The 12736-nt window shown below is 36.5% G+C and overlaps 2 protein-coding genes and 1 non-coding gene across 3 annotated transcripts; 2 read left to right on the top strand and 1 right to left on the bottom strand.

The window, feature by feature from the left end:
- The first annotated feature begins 10208 nt into the window (after positions 1-10208).
- LOC116144871 (egg cell-secreted protein 1.4-like) lies at positions 10209-10658 on the top strand. Its single transcript, XM_031430294.1, has one exon. It carries the CDS (start codon positions 10233-10235, stop codon positions 10656-10658), a length of 426 nt encoding a protein of 141 aa, XP_031286154.1. The 5' UTR covers positions 10209-10232.
- Positions 10659-11169: 511 nt separating this feature from the next.
- LOC116144870 lies at positions 11170-11583 on the bottom strand. Its single transcript, XM_031430293.1, has one exon. The coding sequence runs from the start codon at positions 11581-11583 to the stop codon at positions 11170-11172; it is 414 nt and encodes a 137-aa protein (XP_031286153.1).
- A 799-nt stretch (positions 11584-12382) lies between these two features.
- LOC116144920 lies at positions 12383-12521 on the top strand. The gene has a single exon (XR_004130332.1). It is a non-coding gene; the product is annotated as a small nucleolar RNA Z247 (small nucleolar RNA).
- The last annotated feature ends 215 nt before the right edge of the window (positions 12522-12736 follow it).

Raw genomic sequence — 12736 nt, 5'->3', positions numbered from 1 at the left:
GGAGGAGAAGTGTTTTAACATGATTCAAAAATGTGGTATGTCACTATGGGAGAAGATAACGCGTACTGCTTTGAAACAACATTGTGTGACTGTGTATGAGATACAAAAGAAGAAGTTGGTTAATTTGCTTAAGAGTATTAACAAGATTAGTTTAACAACTGATCTATGGAATTCTTCTAATCAGAAGCTTGAGTACATGGTTGTCACCGGACATTTTATTGATAATGATTGGAAGTTGCAGAAGCGTGTGCTCAATTTTGTTCATATACCAGCTCCTCGACTTGGTGTTTAGATTGTTGCTGTTATTCATAAGTGTTTAATTGAATGGGGAATTGAGAACAAGGTGTTTAGTATTTTGGTTGACAATGCTTCAAGTAATGACACGACAATCAAGATTTTGAGGGAGAATTTAGGAAGAAACAAGAAGCTAATGTGTGGTGGGAGGTTGTTTCATGTACGGTGCGTGGCACACATATTGAATCTCATGGTTCAGGATGAGCTTTCCCAGATTAAGCCCATCATTCAAGACATACATGACTGTATTTTGTATGTCAAGCAATCAGAGACCAGAGCAATTATGTTTGTAGAGATTGTTCAGATGTTGCAGTAGCCCAAATGGAAACTCATACTTGATTGCAAAACGAGGTGGAATTCTACTTATTAGATGTTGACACTTGCAATTCAATACAGAGATGTGTTTCCAATGTTAGTTCAATTGGATAATAACTTTACTTTTGCCCTAATAGATAAAGATTGGGAAAAACTTAAGAAAGTGTGTGAGATTTTGGAAGCCTTCAACTTGGCAACTAATGTCATATCGGGGAGTGAGTACCCCACTTCGAACTTATTTTTGCAAGAAATTATTGACATAAAAGAGTTGCTAGATGGAAAGTGTTCTGATGATGATGATTTCATTCGGTCAATGGTGGGAAAGAAGAAAGAAAAGTTTGACAAGTATTGGGGGGAATGCAATTTTGTAATGGCAATTGCAACTGTATTGGATCCGAGGATGAAAATGAGGATGCTGCAATTTGCCTACCCACAAATGTATCCTGCTGAAGAAGCACAAGACAAAATTGATGAAGTGTAAGTTGCCTTGTATGAGATTTATGAGGAATATGCAGCGGAAACTCAATCTGCCAATAGTGAACCACCTGTAGAAATCAGTAAAGTTCAGCGGGACAATGTACAACACCCTAAACGTACTAGTTCATGGTTCTGCCAGTTTGTTAGGACAACTGAAACTGTGCAACATGAGAAATCTCAGTTAGATCGTTATTTAGAGGAGAAATGTTTGTTATGGGACGAGGATGATACCTTATTTGATGTGTTACAGTGGTGGAAGGTAAATCAAATGAACTATCGCATTCTATCTAAGATAGTTTATGAAATACTTGACATTCCAATCACCATAGTCTCTTCGGAGGCAACTTTCAGTGCGGGGAGTCGAGTTATTGACACTTATCGATCATAATTGTCTCCTGATACCGTGCAAATGCTACTCTGTGGTGGTGATTGGTGTTGCAATCTTTATAGAGTCAAGAAAAGTTCCAAAGTTTCATACTTCTATAGTCCATTTTATTAAAATTATGTATTAATTTGGTCATTTATTAAAATTATTGAAACTAAAACAATATGTTTTCCTTTTTGTTGTTTAGAAAAAGAAGACAAATGAGAAGTTTCGGCTTCCAATCCTATGAAGTTTTGGTGGAATCTTGACAGGTTAGTGATAGTAAATGTTGAACTTTCTATGAGAAATTAGTTACTATTTGAACATACTTTGTGGTTGCTGGGTTAGGCAGTAATGTGTTATTATTTCTAAAAATTGAATATAATCTGTTTGCTATATGCAAATTTCAATGATTTGGGATGTTTTATATGTGCACAGGATGTTGAAGAAGGGTGTTGATGAAGGAAGGTGGTCTGAAAAATTTGTTTCTCAGTAGCTATTTTGTCTTAAGTTTTTGATTATTTGATAATTGGATCAACCTCATCACAAGGGAAAATTAGAGCAGACATAAAAGTTTAATATGCTGACCCTGTGGTCAACTTTGAATTCCACCACATGGGTTATACTCTCAAATTCTGTCTGTTTCTTTTCACATTACAGCTTTTGGAATGTTTTTAGATTATAAATTGAACTATGTTGATGAAAGATATTGGTCATCTGGGCCCCTTATTATCCATATGTTCAATAAATATATGCTTGCTTTCACTTTTGCTCTCCAAAGTTATTCATATTTAAGGTTGATGCTGATCCAATGTGTTGTTGAGATATCAATGATCATATGGGTAATACTCCAAAATTTTTACTGCTAAGTGAATGACTACGTGGAGTTTGCACATAATGTTAATGGAGAAAAAAATATTTGAAGTTGTACAATGAATTGTTTGGATGCTCACATTGAATTTCACCTGCTATTAGAAAATTGACGTTTAATAAGATATTAAATAGTGAGGGAAATGATAGAGTAAATCAGTTTCAAATGGATTGTGAGAACCAACTCCCATCAAGCTTAAACTTGCAGTTCTGTACCGACTTCATGATATAAGTAAAGATATGAGGCAACAGCTAATGATTCGGCAATGACATAAAATTATTGTCCTAGCATAAAGACTACAGCAAGGAAAATAATAATCATATAAGTTGCCACAGAGGTGCTGTAGGATGTATAGATGACAACTGAGTAAGCTTAACCTCAGTCTAACTCCAAGGAAAAAAGTGGCAATATCCCATTATCAATACTTCAAACATAAAAAGGTGCAAATGAGCTTGGCTCGAGCTCGACCTCGGCTCGACTTGAAACTTGACGAGTCGAGCCGAGTCGAGCTCGAGCCATGCAATTAAATTTCCGAGCTGAGCTCGAGCTCACAAGCTGTAGCTCGACGAGCTCGAGCTCCCACCTTGTCTGACCGAGCCAAGCTCGAGCCAGCCACTACTCGGCTCGGCTCGGCTCGGCTTGTATGCACACCTACCAGGGACATATGAAGGCATAAGCCGACTTGCACCGACGTGAAGTCACCTTCCAACTAAGGGATCAAGTTTTCCTCAAGCTTCAAGCATACCGGTTCAAGTCATTAGCCAAAAGATGAATGAGAAGCTAAGTCCAAGGTTTTATGGTCTGTTTCCAGTTTTGGAACAAATTGGGCAGGTTGCCTGTCGATTAGATTTACCTTCGACGGCCCGAATCCATCCCCTTTTTCATGTCTCTCAATTGAAACGCAGCTTGCATAGTTCAATTCCAATTCAACCACTTCCTCCCTTCCTATCCAAGGGCTTAGAACTTCTTGTCCAACCGAAGGCAGTCTTGGCAGTCCGCACTTTAATGGATGGGTCTAAGGAAGTCCTTATACAATGAAAGGACCTCACGCCTTTCAAAGCAACTTGGGAGTCATATGATATCATTGATATCCAGTATCCGCTTTTTCACCTTGAGGACAAGGTGACTCTTCGGGGGGGAGTATTGATAGACCTCCGGTTAGTAAAGTTTACTAGCTGAGGGGGCACAAGGGTAAAAAGGGTGCTGCGAGTGTGATGTAGTGAGGGTTGTTATAATTGTTATAGGTTGTCCTCGTGTTAAGGGAATATAGTTCGTTAGAGGGGAATAATATTGGGAAGGAACAATATATTAGGAGGGAGTTAACTCTTAAAAGGCAGGTTATATTTTAAGGGACTTTTGGGAGGCCCCTAGCTCCTCGAACTTATCTGTCTTTTATTAATTGCATCTTTGTCTTTCTTCTTTAATTCAATATAATATTTGATTCCTTGCGGGGTTATTATTTGTTCTTTGTGTTTTGGCGGTTGTTTGTGGGTGGAATTGATTGTTTTGGTAGGGGGTTCCATCAATGACTAATATCAAGATTAATATATATATGAAAATTCTCTAGTCAAGACTGTCTCGATATAATTATATCGGGCCGTGCTTGAATACTGTTGGATCCACTTATTAGACTGAAATAATATTTTACATATAAAGATCCAATAGTGAATATGTATGATCCTTATATAGTTACACTTTATTATAAATATCAGTCACTAGACTCACCACCAATCACAATTCACTATAATCTTATAATCCTACAATTCAATATTACGAAAAAAACGAAAATGAAAAATTCCTCAATCTCTTTGTTGCTTTTACTTTTTGTTCTCGTTGCTACAGGTATATATTAAATTTTATTTGTTTTTAACGTAGTTTTCTACTCTTTTTTATTTTTTTATTCGCATCAAAGAAAAAAAACTATATACGATCTATATATAAATGTTAATGCGTTTGTTTGAATTTTTTAATGATGGGAAATTATTTCTGTTATGTTTAAATCCTTAATCCAACAATCTCGTCGACCTCGTATATGATGTGGTGAGTGGGGGCTCATGCCCACACTGAACATGGAAAATTTTTCTACTGCGTTGAAACTTGAAACATTAGCACTGTTTATTTTATTTATCAAAGCAGTCTTAAATCGCAACATTATCACCACCTTTATTTTATTTTATTTATTTCAAATCTCAAATATATTTTAATCTTCTTTCTTTAAATGCATTAAAAAGTCGATTTTTCATGAATAATTTGTTTATATTTAAAATTTATTTTCTTTGCCCCCCACTGAAACAAAATCCTGGCTCCATTCATGGATTAATATATCGTTGTAATTAATTTTCTTGATTACAGGAAGTGAGAAAATTGTGGACTGGCGAATGGTGCTGAATGTAAAGAATCAATTCTGAAACCTGGAAGAAATTGTTTCCCAGAAAACTGCATGGAGGATTGTAAGAAGCTATTTGGAGCCAAATCCAATGTTTCAGGAAAATGGGTTAGAATGATAGATTGTCAATGTGCTTATCCCTGTTAATCCCCATATTACTTCTTTAATTTGTAATTATTGAGGTTAATTTTAACCTACTAATTATTATCTTTCTTAAAATTAATTAAATAAAACTTTCCTCGTGGGGGATTATTTAAGTTGTGTTTGTGTTTCTTTATGATGGTAAATAAAAGGAAGAAAAGTCCTGAAAAAAGAAAAATAGCTTCTTTTTTTTTTCTTTTTTTTTTCTTTTTTTTAAGATGTACACATAAGTACAATTATTTTTCAAATTGACGTGTTTTAAAATTATCAGAGTATTTTAAATTAAAAATAAATTAAATAATTGAAGGATATTACTTGTCAAACATATACTTAACCTTACTCTACAAATAAATGTTGTCAGGATTTTTGTTTTCGAATTAATTTTAATTTTAGTAAGTATTAATTATATATATATAACCTTCAGCTGACAAAATCTTCAAGAATTTAATTAATTTTCCCATAAAAATATCATAGGCCTAATTATAGATATTAGTCATAAACAATTACATTTCACTATTATCTTATCTCACGCTACAACAATTTAGCTAGTTCTTTCATGCAAGAGATAAAATATGAAAAATTCCTCCATTTGTTTGGTGCTTTTTTACTTTTTGTTTTGATTGCCACAGGTAAGTTTTAATGTTCTTATTTATGTTTTTAGTCTAGTCTTTTATGATGAAGTTGTGGAAATTTGTTAATTCCTTAATTGCAGAGAGTGAGAAAATGTTGGTGAATGGTGCAGAGTGTAAAGGAACAGTAATAATGAAACCAGGAGGGAATTGCTTCCCAGAAAACTGTAAGAAGCAATATGGACAATACTTCTACATTTTGCATACATGCATTTCAGACACCGACATTAGATTAGGCATAATTGTCATCCATTTTCCAAATTAAAGTTAACACTTTGGCCAAAACCTGAAATCAATGGAAAATGAAACAGTTGTTCCCTGTTGAGAAACAGAGGCCTCAGCATCTGCAAGCATAGAACCTGGAATAGTCCCAGTTACTAGTAGCGGCAATAATAGGTGGTTCAGGTTATTGTAACAGCCATTAACATCGAATTAAAGAAAGTTAAAGAAAAAAATAATGAACAAATACTAAATAAATGTATATTTCATTTTGAAGTCGACACGTTCCACTGCTAATTTAGCTCAGGAAGCTAATGTTTAAAATTACAGCAATCAAATCATTTACTTTCCCAAAGAATAGTTACTAAGAACTGATATACCTGGATTATAAAGAAACTAATAACTTGTCATATATCAATACTACATAAACACCAGTACACTCTGATCAATTTACAATGACAATCACCACAATGATTCCAACCAATTTACTTCATCAAAGTCCTGTTTTTCTTCTGATATTTCCTCAGCCATTTGTTCCCTCAAAGCTGCTTTCTCTTTTATCTTCCTAATCTCACTCTGCCTTTTATCACTTGCCATCTCTTCTACACTCATATTNCGTGTCGACATAGTAGCCTCCACTGGAGCTCAACTTTCGGAGGTGTGACGAGGGCAGTTTGAGAGGTGACACGTGGTAGAGGAGGGAGCGGGAGGAGAGACCGAGAGCGGAGATCAGTGAGTCGGGCGGAGAGAAGAGGGTAAAAGTGGAATTCCGTGAGGAGAGGAGGCGGTTGTGGAGGTCGGATTCGGTGATGGCTTTGGAGAAAAGCGTGTAGCTGTGGGATCGGAGGGCTGAGATTGCGTGAGAGAGTTCTTGGTTGGTGAGATGTGCGGTTGTGATAGGAGGGAGGAGAGAAGAAAGTGTGATAAGGAGGAGAACAGGTGAGAGAATCTTTTCCATTGTTTGTTTGTTGAATTTGGCGGGAGTTCTTTTGAGTTCGTTGAGCTGTGAAAAAATCTGATCCGCTGTGGTCGTTTATATATGCGCGTGTGATTCTTGGATGGAGTTTCAACCGTTGGATTAATCTGGATGATAACATCCCACTGTTTATTTCCGCTCCACTTAAACTCTCTGTAAACAATTGTTATAGAATAGCTCTATAATGTAAAACTGAGAGAGAGTCTTTTGTATGAAAAAAGATTTGTTTATATTGAAAACTGTAGAATTTAGCCATTGATCGAATCTTCTCTCTTTTATGTTGTCAGAGATGTCGGAGCTGTTTATCCACTGCAGTTGAGTCAAGAACCTCGCCGGTGACCGGAAAATCCTTGAGCCGCTTCAATGAATCAATACATCGCGAAATCTCTGGTCCATTTGAGGAGACAATGTCCATGGCAGTAGCAGGAGCTGCTTTCTTGGTCGCTTCACACAAAGACAACAACTCTTTCTCCATGACCAATAACTTTCTTCTCTGAGTTATCCACTCTTTCGAATTTGAATTATATCCGATGAGAAATTTGGTTCAGATTATTTATGGTACCTTAAACCTTACGAAATAGTTATAAAATAATCTCTGTTTATTTATAGGAACCTCAACTTTAATAAAAGAAGAAGAACGTAAAGTAAAAAGAGGGAAAAGCAAGAGAAAGAAAGACAAGAACTCCCGAAGAAGAAGACTAGAGCAGTAAGAAAGATGTCGAAGAGTGCAAGAGAGTTCTACAGCTATTGAATGGACACTTTTGGAACTCTTAAATAATCCTGAGATTACAAAGAAATTACAAAAAGAGTTGGAAACTGTTGTGGGACTGAACAGGATGGTTGAAGAATCGGATTTGGAGAAGCTGGAATAATTGAACATGGTTGTGAAAGAAACTTTGAATCCGCGAAAGATTTCACGGTAAAAAGCTTTGACATAGCAAAAAGTTCGCGTATTTTTATAAAGGTATGCGTAATCGGAAGACATCCTGAAGCCTTGATTGATCTGGGGAGTTTTACCGAGAAAAGTTTGTTGGGAGTAAGATCGATCTCAGCGGACAGCACTTTCAGCTTCTCCCATTTGGTTCTTGCCCCAGCAGTTGCCTTGGAATTGTTGAAACCACAGCAAAAACACATGCAACAATAAAAGCAGAAAAATAAAGAAGACACACGATTTTACCTGTTTCGTTCCAATAAAGAAACTGCATTCAACATTCAAATAAAAAATTTTATTGAGTACTAGATAGCTACAACAAATACAATGTAAATAGCATCAAATGCATGTAATAGAAAACCTAATCCCATTTGGGGTTTACTTGATATAACCCAACTTAAGCCCAAATATTAACAAATTAATTCTAAACCCAATTATTAATAGAGCTTACCATGAGTCAGTGTAAATCGATAACCCGTTAAAGTTAAAAGAAGTATAAACCATATTGAACATAAATGCAATTGGCACTCAGAGTGTTGAAGCTTGTGTTAGCGTAACTTCTGCATTGCTTTGATTGGAAGCTTCCGAATGGAATGTTGGCAAGTGAATTGGGCATGACTGAGGAGTTTGGTCTTGTGATTCCTACAGCAAATAATCTTGTGGCTATTCCAGCTTATCGCCTGGACAAATATTGATGTGGCCTGTGCAATTTCTGAATAGTCCTCAGTCATGCAAGCCGGAAACTTGCATTCTGCAGAATAGTTTCTTTGTTAAGTAATAACTAAGAGGCATTTCAGAACTAGCTACTGTATAATTTCTATATGCAAGTAAAGATCTCTTTGGTGTTATTTTTATCATTTTTTGTTGTTGTTTTTAAATATTCCTTTGCTGCAGTTTTAGTCCTCTTCAACTTCATCTCCTTCTATCATGGCAAAAATTGTTAGAGCTTAAATAAAAGACTTTTTATCATTTTATTTTATTTTTAAGTTGTGAAACAGAGTGACTCCAGATTGTGAAATGATACTCTCATCATATTTCACATTTAACCCACATGGATATAACATGAACACATTCTAACAATTAACAACACACGGTAAAATTGATAGGTATTGGTTAACGTTCTAATTGACCTTAGACTCAAATATTAGTGTTCAGCTTTTGACTACTAGCTTAAGTTTTCAAGTAGTGGTAACTTAACATGGTTTGAGAGTTAAAGATTTCAAGTTCAAATCCCTACATTTATCAAATTAACGGAAGAATGTTAGAATCTAAAGTAAAATAGTTGTCATGTTATTATATCATTGTAGATTTCTTAACTTAACATCGGTGAGTATTGTTTTAAATATGGTTTTATTGTTTTTTGTTAGTGGCTTTAATATTATATCGTTACATTATATTTACTCATGGCCACAAACAAGTAACAACTTAACTTTACTCATATCTAAATCTCCCTTATATATACACATAGAATTAGCTTAATCTTTTGTACAAGAGCAAAAATGAAAAGCTTCTCAATCTCTGCCATTCTTTTCCTTGTTCTCTTTACCACTGCAGGTAGATTAAATTTAAAAATAATCTCGACTGATTTTAATTGTAATTAGTGTCATAATCCCCGGATAAAGGTATTCTAATTACGCAGTTTATAATTCTTGTAGGTAATGAGCTACTGATGGTGGATGCTAAAACGTGCAAGGAAATATTAAATCCTAAAAGTGGCTGCGAAGCAGAAACTTGTGTTGGAGCTTGCCAGGCAAAACATGGAGCCAAAGCTCAAGGGACTTGCAGCAAGTTTAAACTCTATTGCACTTGCACCTTCCCCTGTTAATGATCCCTTGTAATGTATTAGGACTATAAATTAGGGATTTAAGTAAATAAGAGTGATGCTGTTGGTTGGCTCCTCAATCATTAACTAAAAGTGGGTTAACATTGATGTAACATTGTGTATTCTCATCAAATATCATACTTAACAAGCAGCAGCAGCTAGTTGAGGTTCTCCATTAGCTTGTTTTGAAGATAATTACCTTATGATTACAGCAAGATCAATCGGATATATCCCTGAATTTGTACGCATGAAAATTGGTGCTTGAACCATTAGTTTTATTCTAGATCAGATAAAACAAAGAATGCTAACAACTTGTTTCGGTTAATTTTCAGGTAACTTGTTAAATAGAGTTTGGACAATTTGATTAAACAGTAATTTGCAGATTGCAAGTGTTTGATTATAACCTCATAAATGCAGAAAGAATGTGCTGTAAATGGGTTGTGTAAAACATTGCAACCCTTGTTTATATTGTAAAGTTAAGTTCCATAAATTTGCATGAAGATTTTGAATCATTTGTGAGAGAATTGAAGTTACAATTATTAATTAATTAAGGTTAACTAAGGGGTTTTATCTTCATAACTTCCCACTACAAGAAATAAGTAAATTCAATTGCATTAAAGGCTAATCAGTTTCAAATGAGCATGATTAACAGCTTAATTGTTTCATAATTCATTCACCCTTTGGCCTCCCAAAACTTATAATCTTCCCCTCGAATCCTATAAAACCTTCCCCAAGTTTCATCTCTTCTCCATCTTCTCTCAGTCATTTCCACAAACACTTCCATTAAAAACACAAACAATTCTCAAAATGCCTCTCAAAAATATGCTTCTTCCCCTTCTGGCCCTCTCATGCCTCATGGCATATGCCACTGCATCAAGGGACCTCCCCATCAAGCCAGGCTACAACCTCACGGCGAGGCTTGAAGCAGCCGCTGCCGCCAGCAGCAGCGGAAGTCTAGCCGAGTGCTTCAACGCGCTTTGGGAGCTGAAATCGTGCACAAATGAGATTGCAATCTTCTTCCTCAGTGGGCAGGCGAGTATCGGTCCTGAATGCTGTCGCGCCATCGGCGTCATCACGAGTAATTGCTGGCATGCCAATGCCATGCTCACTTCACTTGGCTACACAGCTGAGGAAGGTGACATTCTTAAAGGCTACTGTGATGCTGAGCCTTCTTCCCCTGGCCCTGGAACTGCTCCTTCGCCTTTCGCTGCAGCCTCGCCAGTTTCAAATTAAGGGTCTTTTTCAGAATTTCTTCACGAATTTGTACTGATCCTTATATATGGAATAAAAAATTTATTTCTTTAGTTAAAGATTTCTGAACTTTTGCTTATTAATTTTCTTCCTTGACTATCTCGGGAAACAAAGAAAGTTAGAAACATGATGAAGCTCGTTTATTAAGTGCGACTTTTTTATGCGATACATCTAAAACACGAACGTTCTCTACAATTTCTCTGTTTGGTTCCCGAGAAATACATGAAAACCAAAATAAAATAAAAATAAAATAACTACTTGAACTCTTTTTTTCTTTTAATTTCTTAGGAATGTAACTGAACTATGCAATTAGAAACATGATGAAGCTCATTTACAGCTGAGAATTTCTCTTATGCAATACACCTAAAAACGTTCATCCTCTACAATTTCTCCGTTTGGTTCCTGAGGAAATATACAAGAAAACTGAAAAAGATTCCCGAAGTTCCTCTTTTTTTTTTGGGGGGGGAAACAAACAGCACTTTAATTGAGAAAATCACAGACCAATCCGACTCTTTAACTTCGAAAACTTTCCATGACCAGTTTTACCGCCATTACGGTGAGATCCTCTCGGATTCCGTCGATTCTTTGATCTCGAGACACGTTTCAACTTCATCGGGGGTACGGTTGGAGCCACAACCTCGTAGTTAGGACGACTCACCGGCTGTGACACAAGCCGTAGGTGATGATTGCCATCGTAATCCTCTTCATCATCCTCAGAATCGAACCCGGAAACAAGAATCCCGTCGAGTCCATGCACCTCTACACCAGTCCCGGCAAAAAGATCCAGAATCGAAAGCCTCACTTCGTCAGCTGTAACAGAATCAAAGATAGTGCCGTTTAGAAAAACTGGAGTGTTTCTGATCACAATTCGATGGCGAGGAAGGAGCGTGTAAAGGAGGACTCTCATATTGAAGACCGCTTCTGCTGGAGTAATCTGATCAGATTCAACTTTGTATTTAAATCTTTTTGAATCTGTAATTTGTTTTTTATATCTTTATCTTGTAGCTGTTCCTTTTATATAGGAGTGGGTTCAAGTCTGTTAGTTTTAGCAATACTCTGCTATGTATTTATATCAGAATTATCTCAATAGAAAGATATACCAGAATTCTATCAAAAATTTTCTTCCTATATCGTATCAGAGAATTGATTTTTTTTCTTCTTCTTTCTTTTCTGAACTCGTCATCATGGCAACAACCACTTCCTCTGGTTCCACAACACCAAACACTTCCATCCACAACCGCAACGAATCACACAATACTTTAATCAGTATTAACATTGCTGCTCAAGCCCGTCTCAAACTCATTGGTGATAACTGTATCCCCTGGAAACTTCAATTTCAGACTCTCTTCATTGGATATGATCTACTCGAGTATATTGACGGATCGAAATCATGCTCTTCTGCAACTCTTATTCAGAATGAAACAACAATACCAAATCCTGCTCACACACTCTGGATTCGGCAGGATCAACTAATCCTCAATGCCATTGTTGGTTCTCCCTCTCCTACCATTATTTCATTCATTGCTAGAGCTAATACTTCAAGGGAAGCATGGACTATACTAGCCAATACTTATGGCAAGCCTTCTCGGGGACGAATCAAACAGGTAAAAAGCCAACTTAAAAATCTCACCAAGGACTCACAAACTATTTTTGAATTCCTATAGATAGTTAAAGCTCGCATCGATGAACTTGAGATCCTTGGAGCACCACTTGATGATGAAGATCTAATTGACAAAATACTTGATAGCCTTGGTGATGAATACAAAGAGCTTGTGCGTGCAGTTCAGGCCAGAGACAATCCAATTGGATTTGATGAACTTCATGAAAAGTTACTAAGTTTCGAATCATCTTTTCAAAGCACCAAGTCTGTTCCGTCTTATTTCCCAGCTTCCGCTAATCCTGCCAGTCGCACCAATACAAGTTGGCGACCCTTTTCCAATCCCACCAGTACTGGTTGGCGTTCCTCATCCAAACCTGGTGTCAACAAAACGGGCTAGCGCCCGTTGCCCAACTCTGGTCGCTTTCCCGCGTCAACCAACGCTGGGCCTAACCCACCTTGT

This window comes from Pistacia vera, unplaced genomic scaffold (assembly GCF_008641045.1).
Source record: "Pistacia vera cultivar Batoury unplaced genomic scaffold, PisVer_v2 Contig459, whole genome shotgun sequence".
Lineage (NCBI taxonomy): Eukaryota > Viridiplantae > Streptophyta > Magnoliopsida > Sapindales > Anacardiaceae > Pistacia > Pistacia vera.
Note: the sequence above shows the minus strand (reverse complement) of the source record. Positions and strands in the feature narration are given on the sequence as shown.

Bases quoted from the DNA above. Each gene is read 5' to 3' on its own strand.
- LOC116144871 (XM_031430294.1), top strand. From the start codon at position 10,233: ATGCCTCTCAAAAATATGCTTCTTCCCCTTCTGGCCCTCTCATGCCTC.
- LOC116144870 (XM_031430293.1), bottom strand. From the start codon at position 11,583: ATGAGAGTCCTCCTTTACACGCTCCTTCCTCGCCATCGAATTGTGATC.